Source organism: Ammodytes marinus, assembly GCF_949987685.1.
Source record: "Ammodytes marinus genome assembly, chromosome: 11".
In the NCBI taxonomy this organism is placed as follows: Eukaryota; Metazoa; Chordata; class Actinopteri; order Uranoscopiformes; family Ammodytidae; genus Ammodytes; species Ammodytes marinus.
In genome coordinates, this window is record NC_137215.1 from 9265352 (window position 1) to 9283472 (window position 18121).

The 18121-nt window shown below is 40.8% G+C and overlaps 2 protein-coding genes across 3 annotated transcripts; one reads left to right on the top strand and one right to left on the bottom strand.

Annotated features, from left to right (window-relative positions):
- Positions 1–707: 707 nt before the first annotated feature.
- abraxas2 (abraxas 2, BRISC complex subunit) lies at positions 708–8176 on the bottom strand. 2 transcript variants are annotated; one of them, XR_013845111.1, is made up of 10 exons: positions 8092–8176; positions 6732–6822; positions 6168–6204; positions 5869–5935; positions 5268–5458; positions 4716–4838; positions 4131–4215; positions 3883–4000; positions 2841–3580; positions 708–1377 (listed from the first exon to the last, which is right to left on the bottom strand). XR_013845111.1 is itself a non-coding variant. In XM_080037325.1 (9 exons), exons 1-9 carry the CDS (start codon positions 8161–8163, stop codon positions 3006–3008), a joined length of 1359 nt encoding a protein of 452 aa, XP_079893451.1. In that variant the 5' UTR covers positions 8164–8176; the 3' UTR covers positions 708–3005. The 2 variants fall into 2 exon arrangements, 1 of the variants encoding a protein (XP_079893451.1); XM_080037325.1 differs by having other exon boundaries at positions 708–3580.
- Positions 8177–10764: 2588 nt separating this feature from the next.
- On the top strand, positions 10765–16028 carry eef1akmt2 (EEF1A lysine methyltransferase 2). The gene is made up of 6 exons (XM_080037429.1): positions 10765–10897; positions 11629–11694; positions 11865–11979; positions 12155–12262; positions 14402–14618; positions 15689–16028. The coding sequence occupies exons 1-6, from the start codon at positions 10785–10787 to the stop codon at positions 15784–15786; spliced, it is 717 nt and encodes a 238-aa protein (XP_079893555.1). The 5' UTR covers positions 10765–10784; the 3' UTR covers positions 15787–16028.
- The last annotated feature ends 2093 nt before the right edge of the window (positions 16029–18121 follow it).

The following is an 18121-nucleotide window of genomic DNA, read 5'->3' on the forward strand; positions in this document are numbered from 1 at the left end:
TAAACTTCGTTACATTTTTTTAACTTCGTTAAAAAAGTATGAATGTAAACACCATATAAGCTACATTTAAAAAAAAAGTTTGTGCAAAAAAAAACACCTTCAGAGTGGCACAACCATAAGAAAACAAAGGCACTTCATATCACATATGCATGTCTCATTTATTATTCCCCAGTTTAAGAACCATATTCTGTGCTCGTCCAAGCTAGTCCTTGGTCTACTTTTGTCAAGAACACACATCCAGATAAAAGCTGAGAAGATCTAAGCTGTGCACTGGACTTTGTGCTTTCAGGGAGGTGTTGATGTTGCAATGGCCCACACAGGGAAAGGAAGGGAAGGGTCACCCCATACAGTAGGAGTACATGAGTTTGTTTGTATTATGCTGGAAAAAGGGTATAGGATCCTAACAATGTCAGTTATCTCACGCTTTACCAAACCGGTCCTCAGCTCCAGAGCCCTGCTGCTTTCCATTCTGGCCATTGAGACAGGCTAACACCTGGGGATGCCAGAAAGAAAGAAAGGACTTAAAAAGCAATCATTTAGGAACTGAGGACCAGGATTAAGAGTGAGCACCAACATTTAGAACAGCTGCTCTATACCACCACAAAACTCAACTGAGACAAGCTTATACAGTAAGTGCTGTTTAAAATGCTACCCCCCCCCCTCCCTCCCTCCCTTGTCCACTATACATTCATTATACATTTCCTTATTATATTCCAGTACTCACAAGGAAACCATTATCCTAACAAATTGATTTAGTCATTTTCTTTTTAACATTGCGTGATTGTGTTACTCTGGGTGATTATGAAGTAACATTTGGAGTGCCAGTTCCCGAAAAGTGATGCATTGGCATTACACATCAGGGCAAATGAGATGTCCCTAAGGCAAACAAACACGACGGACAAACACAGGCTGTGTAAATAAAGCGGTGCCACCACAAAGTGTCTTCACTTCCAAAATGGATGCAACCTGCTGATCGCTAGGTCAGACGTCCTCCCATGTGCTGTGCAAACAACTGTCCATGCTGAATATAACCATGTCTAAACTTGAGCGGTTCATGCGAGGAGGGTGTCCTACATCCAGCACCTATTAGTGCTCAGTTGTCTTCCAATGGGCTGGATGATTTATAAGTAAGATGCATATCAGTCAAGCTCATCATACCAACTCTGGCTCGCAGGAAGTATCGGTTGCTAAGCAGATTCCCGCCGACTTTACAGTTATAATTCCAGGTTCAAAAAATAAAGCAAGCAAAAGTCTATAGGCTGCAACCATGAGGTACAGGTCCATTTAGAAGTTGTCAGTGAAGGTAAAAAAGGAAGAAGGAAAGCTGGTATCTTTCAGGTTGACACAACACCACATCATGGAAAGGGAGACATATAACTGCAGGACGTGAAAAAAAAAGAGCAGGAAATCCATTATTGCAAACATAACACAATTTGTTATAATTTCACCCGTCAAGACAGATCTGTGAATGTGTTCCATTTGCAGATTGAAACTGCCCTGAGTGGAAGGCACTGTATACTGAAGCAAAGGTTGGGATGTTTATCACATTATCGGGGGTCTGTACACGTAACATTGACCCAACAAGGTCAGACTTCATGAGGTCCGCGGTCAATTATGCCAAGACAGGAAGGTGATGGCTCGCTCACTCTCTCTGTTCCCAAGGTCACAATTCATACACCACAGGGAGGGGGAGGGGGGGGGATCAGCCTTCCATTTTGACTTTAATAGATAACAAGTCAGCTTATAGTGGTTATCATGATCACGATCAGTAGTATTGGAGACAACTAGCACTGTGAAGTGAAAGTAGCAGCCAGGTTTTTTTTATGTGAAGAAGAAACAGACAAGATGCAGTTTTTTTTTTGTTTTGTTTTAAAGTAGGAGCTATGTGTTGCAGCAGCAGAAAGGGAACCTTCAGCATCTGGTTAGTAAAGCTACAGTACATTGTGTTTGCCCTGTGAATCCCGTACAACACACAAGAGCTGAGCCCAATTTGTCTCACGGTGTTCAAAGAGGAGTATTCAAGTGGCACAACATAACAGCATTGGTATAGCACATTAATAAAGAAATCTTAAATAGCGTTAAGTGCAGCAAAGCGCATACAATTTCAGTGTTATCCAAGAGGAACAAGACATTGACATTCTTGCCAATCAAATTAGATTAACCGTCAATCTGACAAAATATATATATGTTTATATTTATATGCAATATAAAGCACCCATTATATTAGTGGCGGAGACATTTTAGAACTTGAAATCGGTTCTCTTATCATTTAAATAAGCAACTGTATGATTAATTAAAGGCCGTGGAACATAAAAAGAAAAATGTAATGTCCAAAAGTCCATAATTAAATAAGAAAATTTGCATGTTCTAGTTCTTTCTAAATAATAGATACATATATCTCTTCCTTCAAATCAAAAAGTGTAACAACCATTTGCCTATTTAATAAAAAAAAAAAATTAAAATAAAATAGTTTGAAGGCCGAAGAATATTTTCTCGTATTTTCTCTTAGAGGGTTCATTTAAAAAGAAGGCAAAAACTAAAAGAATAGTGCAAAAGGTAATGCAAGAGTGGGTGCTCAGAGTTGGGGATGCATATGTGAAACACAAAGATACAGAAAGCGTGGAGTAGGGCCTGTCTTTTAGGGAGCCGGCTTGCCAACCAGTTAGCTTAAGTTGCGATGTAATATCCACTTCCGACCCTGAACTGGCTGACCCAATTCCAAAAGGGAAAACAGTTGACTTTTTCCCCCTCCAGTCAGACACACCTGTTGAGCCAGCAAAGCCTAGTAAAGTGTCCCCTTAAAAACGGAGATCATACTAAGACCAAGAAGAAATACTCACAGAGGGACACCACCACCTTGCGCATGCCTTTCACTTTCAGGACTGGCACTTCTTTTTTGTCTATACTTGTCTATCTTTGATTGCTTGAGATGTCCACCCTCTCAAAAGGTGTGTCACTTATATTTTGTGTCCTATACACACCCTTGCGGCATGTTTCTTCTTCTTCTATGTAGCCTGTGAACCGCGGGCGTCCCCGTCAGGACTAAGGGCGGCTGGTCGGCCTTGTGCTAAAACGCTGGCGGAGACCGCCGGCAGATGAGGGGCTTCACTCAGTAAGTTCTCATATTCACTACTGTCCTCGTCTTCTACATCATCCTCCTCCTCTTCATCGTCTTCCTGGCCGGCAGCTTGTCTGTCCAACGAGTCAGAGCTGGAGCCGTCGCCGTTGCCGAGATACGGGGTGCTAGGAGTGCTGGCGGGCGGGTTACAGCTGGCACCAAGGCCCTGCAGACTGCCTACCATACCCAGTGGACCCGGGGTAGGGTGACCCGGGGAGCCCACAGCTTGGGGCCGCGGCAGCAGAGCAGCACTGGTGGGTGTGGGGGAGGAGGAAGAGGAGGAGAGCAGAGAGTGGTCCAGGGACAACAGGTCAGCGTAAGATGGCGGGTTAGGCGAGGTACTGGGCCGCTCGGGGGCAGAGGGCGTGTGGAAGGTCAGCCTGGACAGAGGGGAGGCCTCAGCAGGGGCTGTGTTCTCCTCAGGGGTGGAACGGGAGGCCGCGTTTAGGGACTCACGGAGCCCTGTGTGGAACAGAGAGGAAGATGGAACTGTTAAAGGTGAAGTGAGCGATACATTCATTTCAGTATACGTGTTAAATCGCTCTATATTCATACAGTGATCACTTATATGGTGTGCGCATTTCATAACACAGGTCTCTCAGTCAACCACTCTGCATGTAATCGTCAAATAAAACTTTTCTGGGATCCCACAAGCTGATATCCAATCAGAAGAGAGAACGAGAGGCTTATACAAATATAAGCCGGAACACATTTGCAAATGGACGACAAGATTCCAGTTTACAGAATCTAAATTAGGTACGTACTTTTCTCCTCTTCTGCAGCCTTGCGTTTCCTGAGAGAAATTTGTTGTTTGAGTTTGTTCACGTCCTCTTGAATTTTCTCCTTCGCACGTTCACTTTGTTCTACCTCCCCACACACCGCCTGAAGGCAAGATAAGCAGGTAAACAACTCACATACACAAATAGGAAAAATTCATCTAGAAAACAAACTATTTCTCTGCATGTTTTTGGCAAAAAAAATCCACTTTGCTATCATCTACTTTCCAACTCACCTGCACTTTATCTTGTAGTGCACTGTAGACTTGGAATATTGTTCGGATATCCTTCATCACACCGTCTTTGTCAAAGAATTCAGCCCTGAAGAGAGATTTACCAATAGATTGATTTATCCATTAAATAATTCAATACTGAATTACATATTATTGTCCAAGTTAACTATGTATGTTTATCAAAATCCAACATTACAAAGCATTAGAGCAGTGAGTGTGTGTAGGTGTGATCTAAATCAGACATATTATATATTAAATGTATGTGCTAAGTGAGCCGAGGTGAAAACAAGAGTGATCTAGTCAGAAGCCAGACAAACAGGCCCAGCTGAACCCTGCACAGCCCAAATGACACTGACACACATTACAACAAAAAACAGTGGCTCTAAATTTAGACACAAACACATAGAAAAATACAAGCAGAAGCTTTTTTGGCCGGTTACATTCCGTCTCTCGGTCACACGCAAATGTATGCTGATACTATTTACACACAGTGTCAAGTGTAAACCAGTACTAGACTGACAGTTGGCAGTGGCATTGGTGCAGTGCAAAAAAAAAAAAAAAAAAAAAGGTTTGGACTTGAAACCTTACCCATGCTCTTTGATGACCTGGGTGTAGCTGAGTGAGGTGTTGGGCACGCATGAGACTTTGTATTCCTGCTGGCTGGTGTTGCCGAGGTTTGGGATCGACAGCGTGATCCTCTGGTTGTACCTACTGAGGGGAGATGACCGGTTAGCACTCTTAAAGACGTGGTAAACTCCAGGAGCTAAAACCATAGCCTTACTGTATTAACACATACAATAAAACAAGTCCTTTTTAGTAAGGTGGATTTTGGTGACAAATAAAGCTGAATTGACCAATTCCTCTCGATAGTTACCATTTCACTTGCTAAACTTAATTTCATAAATGTTAAGCATTTTTTACGAGCTTGGTCTAGAAAATGTATTTCTATGAGAATTGGTAATGGCTTTCACCCAATCAATGTACTAAAACATACCGATCAGATCAGAGCATCCCTGTGCAAGAGGACAAATAAATAGAAAGGGTATCGGATCTGAACGTAGTTTGACAAGATAACATGAGTGGGTGTGTGTGTGTGTGTGTGTGTGTGTTTGCTCATGTTGATCAACATGGCGTCATTACCTGCGGCCGGGCCTAAAGAGCACATACTCCAGTGCGTGCGTGGAGCTGTTGGCGGTGGAGATGAAGCTGAAGAGAAGGAAGACGAGGTCGGGCACACCCAGCAGCTCAGTCAGCTGTTTGTGGAGGATCTGTTCCCTGAACGACATCTGCTGCTGCGTGTTCCGTCGGAACCGGTACCAACCAATCACGTTCTACAGAGGCCGCAAGAAAGAAATCGTTTAAAATGCGTTTTATTTTAATTCATTTCTTGCTAATCCAACAAGCCGACCAAAACACAATATACCCTATCTGGAGGGGGAATCATTCCAAATCATTGAGAAACTTTGACAGGTACTTGCTTGCTTCAATGAGGCAGCATAATTAATTTCCATACAATGGTACATTTATTATGTTGTATAATGTTATATTTGAAGCCAAAACTGTTTTAATTAGGCCTTTGAAGGTAATTTCCACAAGGCTATAACACTTTCAGTTTGCAATCAAACATTAGTTATAAAATGGAATTAAAAAGAACCTTGGTAAAAAGAGGACTCACTGACATTGTGTAGCACACAAGCAACAATCTATGTTGAAATAATAATAAAAGAAGAAGATCACTCACTTTCCGTCTGTCTTTAAGAATATTGTTGAGATTTTCTTCATTGATTTTCCCCGCGTAGTCATAAAAGCTGATGAGAGGAAAACAAAAGGACAAGTTCAAACTGATTAATTCTTACTCCTTCTCTGCCATGGCCTAACTCTCACCAAATCCCGATGGGGCCATCTACTGTCCAAAGTTAAATTACATCAGTATGTGCTAAAATAGATGTAAGTGTAGAACAAGCTTTTCAGCACAAAAGCACTTTTTATAGAATTGATAATCATGGATATATATTTGAGAAGAAAAAGATTCTATCTTACCTAAACAACTGTGCACAAGGCTCATGATTATGGATTTCTGTTGGGAACAAATAGGGATAGAGGTATCAGTTATGTAGCAATGCATTACATTAATAACCTTAAGGCTTGAAATGCACAAACACAAGACTGAAAACTGCTGTCACTCACATGGGTATCTTTATTATATAAATACCTGTAATGTATAGGTTATGGATTTATTTAAAAAAAATGTTACACAGATTCTTGTAGTTGTCCAATTGACCAATGATCACCCATTTTACATTGAAATGTCAAAGTGAGCACAGTCCTGTGTTGTCATCAAGGTGTGCTTTCTTGCAACTGTGTCCAGGTTGTCATTGTACTATTTCTGACGACGAGGCGTCCTGCGGCTGAAGAAGCTAAATGGAATTCAGCCATTATTGACTGGATTATATTTTTACTTGCACCTTTCCTTCAGTCCTATGACAAAATGTATTGTATAAAAAAGGACCTATAAAATGTTGATCATGTTAACTTCTTGACTGTCACCGGCACTGCTACTTACAGCTTAACATGACACAAAGTTGTTGTGTGGTCAGTGCTTACCTACTACCTGGAGCAATTCTGCACTGCTGATCTGTGCGTCACTGATGCTCACAGTCTCTTCTTGCCTTACATCCCCTAATAGGAAGCCCTCCTGTGCAAATCAATACATTTGGACAAAACTGGGGTTAGGGAAGTGACATAGACCTGAAACAGTCAATATATCAATTAGTAGATCAACAAGCAAGAAATGCCAGATATATTATGGTTACAGCTTCTCAAATGTGAGGATGTTAGTATTGAAAATGTTTGGGCTATGGATTGTTGTGGTCAAACATAGCATGCACTTTAAAAGCTCTCTTTGGACTCTGGGAAATGCTAAATAAATGTTTCACAATTGTTAGGAGATTCAATAAATGTATCAATTCATGGTTTCAAAAAACAAAACACATACTGCAGTGTACAATAACATACTGAATCACTGCCAAAACATTCCTTCGTGTAACTAAAGTGATTTACTTATTCTAAAAGGCTGAGAAGCGACAGGAGCAGCTGGTAAATAAATAGCCGTGTTGCTTCGTGTTTCTGTTATGTCAGGACTCAGGAATGCAGGCAAACTTGTTCGTTACTATTCACCTGCCTGGGCCGACTGTTAAAGTCCTGACAGCAGGATGTAAACAGCGCCCTGGTTAGCTTAGTTTGCGACAAGGTTTTCTTTCCCAAACACTGACCACAAAGCCCTTCTTATCAATTGTGTTTCTACAAAGAGAGAGCCTAGTACACCTAAAAAAAACTTAAATTACTTTAACGCATGGCTGTCACTTTATTTTGACGTTATTGATTTGAATGCAACCTGCACTTAGCTACATGGCTAACGAGCTAATACAGCAAAGCAGAAAAACAAAAAGGTTTCACTTCACCTGGTTAGCAAATTGACTGCGTTAACCCTTCATTATTGTTTATGACACACCCAACTTTTCTAAAATCCAAAAACAGGCTCAGGTGACATTAGATACTTGTGGCACAGTCACACGGAAGTCACTTGACTTACTAGCTTTGCAAACATGCTAAGTAGCTAACTACTGTGTATGTCCTGGAACTCAACATTTCCTGACAGCGTTTCATTTTTCGACAGGGTACGTTTTCACGCGTGTGGCTCTCTGTAGCCAATGTTACAGCTTTGTCTTGGTCACTTGTGCATCTGTAACATCTTAAAATGACTGATTATGTGTAGATATTGCTGTAGCTGCACACACTGACTGGACCATGCGAGCCGGTAAATAGACGGAACCAAAAATAGCTAGCCAGCAACAGGATGATGACACTGGAAAACAACACAAACTGACGGCGTTGCAGAACGACCAGACAAAATTGCCAAGCTACGCGCACACAATAGTTTGGCCACACATTTTTGAACACTTACATGATCTGAGTTGCTGTTGGCGCTGTGATAACACACAGAACTAAAAGTATAACCTGAAATGGATGCCGCCATGATGGAAACATCCCTATCAATACCGATGCCCCTTGCGGTGGGTTGAAGGCAAGGCACGCTCCTCCAACGCAATGCCTTCTGGGAACTGTAGGCGATGTCACTGCGCTGTATCCATAAAAAGTAACCAAAAAATAATCAAAGAACAGTATATTATTAATCTAATTACTCCCTTCGCAAATGTCATATACACAAATGCAAGCCCTATGTTTTCGTATTTGATTATGAAACCGCAATATGCCTGTCCTTCATTAAAACTATTATCTTCTAAACAAAAAAGCACAAAGTGTCGGCCTAGTTTGTGATTATTGACAACGCTTATTGTCAAAATCACTGTTTGTCCAAATCAGTGAATATCTCCTCATAATCCGCTTCCTCTCCATAACCTACTGTGTGTGCGCTGAAGGCTCTGTAAACTGGTAAGTAAATAAAGGGTAGCCTAAGGGGGCCCACTGTTGCGAGCAACATGCCTGTTTACAGAGCCTAGGCTGTGTATTAACATTGGATTCTTGTCAGCGCACACGCAGTAGTGGATCATGAGGAGATATTTACCGATTTCGACAGAAAGTGATTTTGACTACAAGCATTCTCCAGAATTGCTGACTCCACCACCACCAGTAGGCCTCCTTATATTTATTTCAACTGTAATGCTCTCTGGCTCTCTAATTGAATGGTAGTTAGCCTATAGCCTACAGTTTGTATGTAGGGGGGAGCCCGGGGCTGGTTGGCACACTTTGTACTCACTGCCGTATTTATCTGGCATCATTTTTATTTCAATATTCTAACCAGCAGAATATGAAAGGTTTAAGTCTCAGCTATACATGATTATGTTTTAATTGTTCACACATATTTTGCAAAATAAGATGGTATATGATTAAAGCAATGTTGCGCATGTGTGCCAACCAGCCCCATCGTGGGGCTGGTTGGCACACGTTAGGGGGCTGGTTGGCACACTGTTAAAATGTGACTCTTAAAAAGAATTAAACAGCCAAATTCAAAGTTTGATCATTTAATTTAACCAATAAACAGTAAACATGAACATTTAATAGATTATCAGCCCATATTTTTAGAACCAAACAACAATTTGAAGCAACATATCAGTAGGACTATCGTTTCGTTTGTTTGCCCTAATGTGTCAGAAGTCTATTTATTAACAAAATACAATAATATACCTACTATGAGTGCGTTGTGTGTTTGTGAAAGGTAAAATGAGCAACCGCTAGCGGTCAAGCTAGAAAATATTAACTTGATTAGCATTTATTAACAAATATTATACAATATTATTAATTCCGATTACATTTCAAATTGCAATTTTATCCTTATAGGGTAGGAATAATAATTAAAAAAAACATATATAGGCCTAGCCTAGTAATAAAAATAACAAGAAGGTTTTAAAACTTGGGGCTATTTTTACCTAAGGATTATAAATCAGAAATAACAATTTTGTATGAGGTCAGGGGTCACACAATTTTTTAAAGGGACATTAACCACAAAAGCCATAGTATCCCCGAAACACATTAACAAAAACACACACAGACAGACTTGTAGCCTATACACACATAAGGAAACAAATATACCTTCATATATAATAGCCTACATGGCTTACCATAATTTTTTTTACAGTTTTTGTCATGTGCCAACCAGCCCCCAAATCAGTGTGCCAATACCAGCCCCGCTCATATTTTAACCAAATTTGAGATGAAATTGTATAAGCCAACTAGCATTCCTCATCACAGACTATGAAATCTTACATTAAAATGTAGCTGATTCTCATGTTTATAAACTAGTTATAACACATTTACAATATCTCCAACTTTCACAGTTTTATTATATGTTTAGTCAAAAGACCACTTTTTTACTTTCGCTACTATAAAACGGAAATTTTACCCTCGCCAAAAAAGTTAGTTACTTTCACATGTTTTAACATAGTAGATGAGTGCAAGTAAAGAAAACAGACATTTTGATGTAACATTTTTGTTTCTGTGACCTTCCAAGGACCAGAAAATAGGTGTGTGCCAACCTGCCCCGTGTGCCAACCAGCCCTGGGCTCCCCCTACCCCTGGCATTTGTTACTTGTTGACGTGTAACTTTACCTTCCCCCTTTTATAGGCTATTACCTCTCTCTGTGCATGTAGTGTACACTATATTAGGCTACCCCAAGTGGGATTGTATTCATGCAATAAAAAAAGAGAAGAAAAATATTCAACTGCATACTGGACTTGGTGTCTCTGATTTTACATAATAAATTGGCAAATAAAAAGGAGAACAACTGTTGGTACTTATGTGTCACTGCCAGAGGTACAAATCACCCAGAGAAAAGCTAAGTAATGAAATGTGGGTTGGTATAGTGTGTTTTTAAGTTGGCCTATTGAAGAAGGCTAAATACAAAGTATTGTTGAGCTTTTAAAAGAAACCAGTTTAATGAAGATAATTCAATTAATTACGATGTATTTATTTATTCTAGGAAAAAAGTGTATGGTCTGGCTGTGCAAGAGTAGGTATGGGAAACTAGCCAACACTCCAGCACAATAGGTGGCGGTAATGCACCTTATACGCGGATGCCACCTGCCAGTAAACAAGAAGTACAAGAAGAAACTGTAGGCGTTGACTGTCTCATCTCCAGCATGGAGGGTTCCACCACAGAGAGCACACATGGCAGTGGAAATACCTCGAACCAAGACGAAAACCGAGCTTCGGACACCGACTTTGGACCTTCAAAACTGGGAACTAAAGTATAGTAAGTTGTGTGCTCCGTTAGCTCCGTTGCCAACCCTAAACTATAGGCCTAATGGTTTGTTATTGTTTTAGGCTACACAGCTAGCCTACATGAGACTACAACAAACCTAACCGACATCACGTCAACCCCTAAGTTTATTTTCTTTTTAAATTGCTAGGAGACACCAATTATTTAGGCATTTTAACACATAACACAACAAATGTTCAACTTATTATTGACCAGCATGTGGCGTCGAGAGCAAGGAAAAAGGTTGCATTATTAGCTGGAGAACCAGTTCCTGTCAACAGTCAAATAGAGAAATGCAATCTATTTAGGTAAGATTAAGAGTTATAGTTAAAGTTTGCATTGCCCCTTTACAGTTACATTTGCTTGTTTTTCTGTAGACTTGAGAAAGAAGCGAGAGCAGCAGCTGACATTGTTGACAGGTGCATTCACACATAACAAAAGCAATGTATATTGCAAAAGGAAATAGTTAAATATATAGACATGTGTATTTTCCTGTGGCATATAACAAACTCAGATATAAATACGATAACTTTAGCAGCTTTGAAATTGCACATGTTTAAATTGCAGGGGTAAAATAGGCTACATGTAGTTCAGTTTGGTATTTATACAGGAAGTAGCTATATACACTTTTAATCAGGCTATGTGTATGCATTTGCGTTTTGACATTTTGCACTACAATGTTTCTTATTGATAACTATTTGTCAATGACTGTCCCTGTTCTGCAGTTGGGAAGATGCATACCAACAAGAACTTGAGACGTTCAAAGACATTGGGGATGTTGGTGAGATATGGTAATTATTTACTATCATACAAGGTATATTGACATGCTTGCATGTGCATTGTCAGAGCCAACCCAGCATATCCCCTTGTTATTGCATGATTAAATGTTACGTTTAATGTATTCTTTTTGGTTCTGACAAAAGCCTGTCTCGTACTAAAGTCTGTGTTTTTCCATCATAAGGTTTGGTGAGGAAAGCATGAGCCGTGTGCTGCGGTGGATGGACAAAGCCAATATTCCAGAAAATGCTTCCATTCTTGACATTGGCACTGGAAATGGAGCCTTTTTAGTTGAACTGGTATAAAAAAGAGTATGGATATTAGAAATGTTGACACCTTTGAACTTTATTTCACTGGAGCTTCGTTGAAGTGGTCTGTCCACTAAAAATCAAATGAATATTTGTTGTAATATAATTACTTGGGCGTTTCTGTAACAATTGATAAGCTTTGTTGTTCTGTGTTTTCTTTGTCAAGGCTAAACATGGATACAGGAATCTGACTGGTATTGATTATTCTCCGGCGTCTGTAGAATTGGCCAGAAATGTTCTGAAGGTGGAGGACTTGGCGGACATCCCTTTAAAAGTAAGTTCAGTTATACATTCAGTCATTCAAACTGTAGTGTTACTGCACAGATAACTAAACACTGATATCACAACGCATTGGCAGAAAATATAGCTGAGGTTGTACCACTGAAGCGTTAACAAAGTGGTACTTCTTTGCACTTGCATTGATGTACGCAAGGTCTTAAAGGGCCTAACAGCACGCTGATGATGGCATTTACGGTTTTGATTCATCATAGTATACTTAATAAATAATTGCAAGACTAAGTGAAGTGCTCCAACGACACGTTTTAATGTGGCTTGTGGATCAATAACATTCACAAATCACTGATTAATACAAAATTAATTTTTAAAATAATAAAATTTGAACAACGATTAAATATAGCTTTCAGCAAACCGTGTGCTGACCTAGGAAGGTTAAGGCCAGGACACACCGGCCCGATAATCGGCCATCGGAGAGTCTGCAAGGGGCGGGGACACAAATCTGTTTGGTGTGTTCTGTGACGTCGGCCGTCGCAGATGTCGTCGGGCTTCTTTTCAGCCGATTGAACATGTTCAGTCGGCGTCGGGCAGTCTTTCAGTCGGAGCAATTTGATTGGTGAAGGGCTAGCGAATCAGTGAAGCCCAGAAGTGAGGCGGTTAGCACAAACAGCTGACAACACTATCGCATCGCTAGCCATTGTTTTAATGTGTTTGTTTGTTTCGTTCAGCGAGTACTCACATGCATCAACCCTTCTTGACTGCTCGACACCATGCTCGACACTCTACTAAAAATGGTGCTCTTTATGGTCCATAGATATAATACATATTTATATCTATGTTAATGGTCTAGAGAGCTGTCCCATCATTTCCGGCTTCCGTATTTTTTTGGGCCACAATACAGATTAGCGCCGCCTGCTGTTATGGAGACATTACGTCCCGTGCAAGCGCAGGAGCGTACAGAAAGTCAGTAGTCGGCTCGGTGTGTTCTTGGCACTTTTTTGGCCACGACGGGCAAAATGGAGCTGCCTGAATCCGGCACACTCCATTTTCGGGCGACGGTCGGTAGTCGGACCGGTGTGTCCTTTAGAGGAAACTCCCGTGTTTACCATGTGGGAAAATTGGATAGGAAGAAGGCCCTGAAAGCAATGGAAGTCTGCCCACCATTCAGATGGAACCACCTCAAACCCCAATGAATTGGCAGGATCTAACATATCTAATAACGTATATATGCAAGGAAAACTGGGTATAAATGCTGGCCGCTCAATAGGGGATGTGACGAGTGAGTTTTCCTCCCCCGTGTGCATACTGCAGCTACGTAGATGTTATATGCATCACACACCTGTGACGGTGTGAGCTTTTGCCTGTGCAGAAAGCCTTCTGCTGGAGTCAATATTGACCTTAGCTGGACAGGGGGAGCACAGTGTGTGTGTGTGTGTGTGAGAGAGAGAAATGGTATGTTGGCATCTTGTTCATTTCTTCAACGCTGCAGAATGCCAAAGAAAATGGTGTGAATGTGCCGGTCCTTTCATGCATGTGTAGCCTATGTCAGAGTCTCGGGGAGTGTCAGCTCATGATAAAAGAACTTCTCTCGTCAGGTCATTTGTTCAAATCCATGTGAAGCCCTGACTCCATTTGCATTAGTCACTGTCTACAGCTGCTTTGACACGTTACCTTCACGCATTCTTTCCAACATCATTGCACTTTTTTCCATTTTACACGACTCGCACACGAATTGAACTCGGGTCAACAATATAATGACATTTCTGTCTCCAGAGTGTCACTGTTGATCCTCCTTCATAAATCACACATGTGACCGGTGGTTTGTGAGTATGTGGCACTTGAGCTCTCTCCCCAGGGGCTCTGGTGGTCTGCCCTCTGTCCAGATACAGGGCTCCTTTCACTGTGTTGGTATGGTGGGTCGGCAACCTCTGCAGAATTCATTTATTCATGCATTTATGTCTGCATTTGTAATTAAGTGTTAAAGTAACCAGTGAGGTGCAACACATTTTGATTTAGGTTACCAGGTAGGTTTATGCTGAAATATTGCTCCTGCAGGTAACTTTCTAGTTGACCCTACATCTAAAGAGTCAGACTAAACATTAGTTGCCACTTTGTATATGTGTTTGAGTTGATCACCAGACAAACTTTTCCCTTCCTTCTCACTTTTTCTTTATCTTAGGAGATGGATTTCCTAAACTGCCAAGGGGAGTTAAGGGGTTTTGATGTCTGCATAGACAAAGGAACATTCGATGCAATAAGCTTAAACCCAGACGACATCAAGGACGGAAAAAAACTCTACGTGCAAGCTCTAAAAGACGCTCTCAAGGACGAAGGATTCTTCGCCCTCACTTCCTGTAACTGGACAAAAGAACAGCTGCTAGACCGATTCAGTGAAGGTGAAGGGAAACACTGAAGTTCATTTGTGTATGTCTGACGATTGATTTAGATAGATTCCCTTGATTCCTGGTTTGACAATGGCTACAGGGTTTACATTTGAATGAATTAAGAAGCCCATAAATATGTTAAGAAATCTACCGTAACTGCTGCCATTCTGGCATTTTACAAAATATATAATAATTAAGAGCTCAATGCTAAAGGTTTAATGTGGAATTTTTGATCCCCAGTAGAGCTATTAAGTACGTTTTTATATAAGTGTCTCCCTATTTTGTTTATCTCGTACATGTGCGTGGGTGGCACCATACACAAGCCTGCCAGTGGTGTCGCACAATTCCACTGATCAACACATTGCAGTTATGGGGAAGAAGAAGACTGCTGACTAGTAAACATGGAATAAAAAAAATACAATTGCTCATGTTTAAGCCGAAAGGGAATGCACCTAACACATTTATTAGAACACCAGAATACACACAATAAATGTTGGTGTGTGACACATTGTAAACATAAATGTACAAGAAAACTCACACGTCACCTTTCTTAAATTCATTTTTGCAACATGTAAATGGTGTAAAGCACTGGGAAGGCATATTGCTCCTTCATTTGTACAACATCGGTGTGATTGATATGGCATGCATCACCTTTTATAATTGTGTGTTTTGTCTTCTGACCTTCTGTCAAAACACAGACACAGTTCCGCGACTACGACAGTTACCTGGCAGGTTGTTAAGCTGCAGGCAACAACAGCCTTGTAAAGTCAGACTACTTGGCAAGCTTCCTGTAGCCGTCACTCCTCTCAGTGCAGTCACTCTGGAGAGCCTGCAGGGGGCCAGAGGGCCCTGAGATCTCATCTGTCACACTGACAGTCTGTCTTTACTGGGCCCCAGGAAGCACCACAGATGGTAGATGGATAGTTCTTGACTCACAGTGCTCGTCTTAACCTCTCTAAAGCCACAGTCAGCAGGAAAAAGACTCTTGGCGTCTGTGTTTACGACAGCATGTTGACGTCCTGGTAGTTTGCATAATGCACATTTCTTAACTGGAACATTTTCTCTATTGTTTTTCTCAACAGGATTTGAGTTTGTACAGGAGTTGCCGACACCAAAGTTCCAGTTTGGAGGCAAGACGGGCAACAGTGTGACTGCCCTCATTTTCAAACGGGCACATTGATGCCAGACCCCCCCCCCCTCACCCCTCCCCAAGAAGAGTTTTTCTCCCATCAATTTTTCAGTTTTTATTCTGTTTTTCATTTAAAAAAAATCATATTACCAGTGCACTTTAAAGACATTTTGTACAAGAACTGATAATATAGTGTTCATTTTCAGAGCTATGTGATGTTTTTATGCTGATATAAAGTGTAACTGAGTGGGACAGTTCTCTTGAAATAAATCAGTATTGTTTTTTTTCCCTTATTGAGTTTACATTGATCCACAGTGCTATAGGTATAAGGCAACTGTTGGAAATATTTATAGTAAATTGTTATTATGTAATATGATTACGTAGACAAGACAAAAAAATATAATGTATTATCCTTATATATAAGGAAAACATCATTTGAACTGAATTATTTTCCCCCTATTCCATAATCCATTTTAGAGACACTCAATTTACACTTTGCCAGGACCTGCTGAGAATCATGACCCACAGTTTGACAACCATTGTTCTGTCTTACAATGTAGTTAATTGCGTCCATCTTTCATGTCATAAGAAGAAAAAAACAACCCGGGCCTAATTGGCTAAACAGGAAAGCAGCAGAGCTTGGCGTCCAGAGGAACATGATTAAGAACATCTGACATAGTGAATAAACAAGAGGCCATGTCTTCTGTGGGAGAGAAGCCTACCTGCCATTTCCCCTCTGAATGGCATCATTAATAACTGCCAAACTCTGCATCCTAATTGCCAGCTGGGCCAGTGGCCCAATGGGAGCCGACGATATTGAGGCACGCTGTTGAGTAAACACGCAAGCTTTACAAGAATTACACACCCTGGAATTTTACAAGGCTTTGGATATCCTGCCTGGATGTGCACAGTATGCCCACGTTTACAACTCTCACAGAGATTTTCCCATGTAGTGAACCCACCTCAGTTGATCATATCCTCTCCTTAAACCTCAGTCGTCAATTAACATGTCTCTTATTGTTCGCTATCACAGTGTCATTAGACTTTTATGTAAAGTTATCTGCTTGAATACACTGGCCCACCCATTTCCCTCCTAAGAAACAGGCTATACACCACAGTCCTCTTTGTCTAGTAGATTACAGTTTTTTTTGTCACTTTTGTGGATTCCTTTTACAATAAGGACATAATTCAGAAAAATCTTTACTTTAGGGGAAGATAATGGGGAGCTATAGCTAACATACTCATTAAGTAGACCAATGAGTTTCTTTATTTTGAATCCGTGTTTGAGACATGCCCCACTGTGTACTGTAGCTTCTTTACTATGGACTCATTCAGGAAGTCACACTGGCTTTCTTGTTTAAAGGGCCCACTTTAGTCCAAAATGGAGGTTGGAACCATTTATTTTCTGTCATCTCGTTTAAAGTGTTTTATTACCATCCACCATGAAGTCAAATAAAACCTAACACTATGGACCTTGCTGCTCGGGGCTGAACTGAGCTGTACAGTACATTTTTACCTCAGTCAGCACTTTTCACGGCCTTTGGGTTGGCACATGTGAAGCTACACTTTTATTCCACTCATAATATTAACCTATAAGCTTTGGGATGCCATAGCCCACTGGCAGCTCCACCCATCTGAATACCAGGCTTTCATTTCAACCTCTCAAGTGTGATACAGCAAATATTTATGTTTTCTCACTCCCATCTCCCTGGAAACACGTTTGAAGGTCTGCTTATAGGATTTTCGAGGATTGATTGAATTACTCCACCATGTGAAACTTTCCATTGCAGGAGAGCCAATGTGGAAGTGGGTAAGTTTCCGCTTTATAGAGACTTTTTTCAGACATTTTAGCACTGAGCATTTTTGATAAATGACTACCGTGGCTGCATCACACTATGACCTATGTTGTCCATATGACCTATGAAGTTCATTCTTTATCGATTGTCAACTTTTTTTGACACGTCTGGAACATTGTTCCGGGCTCAATTTAGAGAAATAAGGTCGACTAAGAGGCATGGTAGCAACTTGCATGGTTTGTTAATTATTTGTAAATGTAGCTTCCTCTGTAACACTGGGATGTCAACGCATACGTGCTTCATTAACATCAATGAGAAGCATAGTAACACAAATGTAGCACATGAGCATCGTAAATGCCTGAGGGAGGACCGCAGCGGAACGTACCAACTCGGAGGGGGGAGTTTTGTTATAAATAAAGGTGTTGGCCGTGACTGACTGTTCACACATTTTAAGATATGTTTTACTTAGAAAACTAATTGTAAATGATTAAATTGCCAAGTAACCTAGTAATAACGTTGGTGAACACGTTTGCTTTTGTCAGAAACTCTCCTTCTGTTACCTCCTACCCTCCACCCCCGCCGACATGGTT

What these genes read in the sequence shown, in the direction of transcription:
- abraxas2 (XM_080037325.1), bottom strand. Translation starts at nt 8,163, where the DNA reads ATGGCGGCATCCATTTCAGGTTATACTTTTAGTTCTGTGTGTTATCAC. An exon ending in CTCTTTAGGCCCGGCCGCAG is followed by an intron (nt 4,839 to 5,267) that starts GTAATGACGCCA and finishes ATCTCCCCTCAG; the next exon opens with TAGGTACAACCAGAGGATCA. An exon ending in GGCTGCAGAAGAGGAGAAAA is followed by an intron (nt 3,581 to 3,882) that starts GTACGTACCTAA and finishes TGTTCCACACAG; the next exon opens with GGCTCCGTGAGTCCCTAAAC.
- eef1akmt2 (XM_080037429.1), top strand. Translation starts at nt 10,785, where the DNA reads ATGGAGGGTTCCACCACAGAGAGCACACATGGCAGTGGAAATACCTCG. An exon ending in GAGCCTTTTTAGTTGAACTG is followed by an intron (nt 11,980 to 12,154) that starts GTATAAAAAAGA and finishes TTCTTTGTCAAG; the next exon opens with GCTAAACATGGATACAGGAA. An exon ending in GCTAGACCGATTCAGTGAAG is followed by an intron (nt 14,619 to 15,688) that starts GTGAAGGGAAAC and finishes TTTTCTCAACAG; the next exon opens with GATTTGAGTTTGTACAGGAG.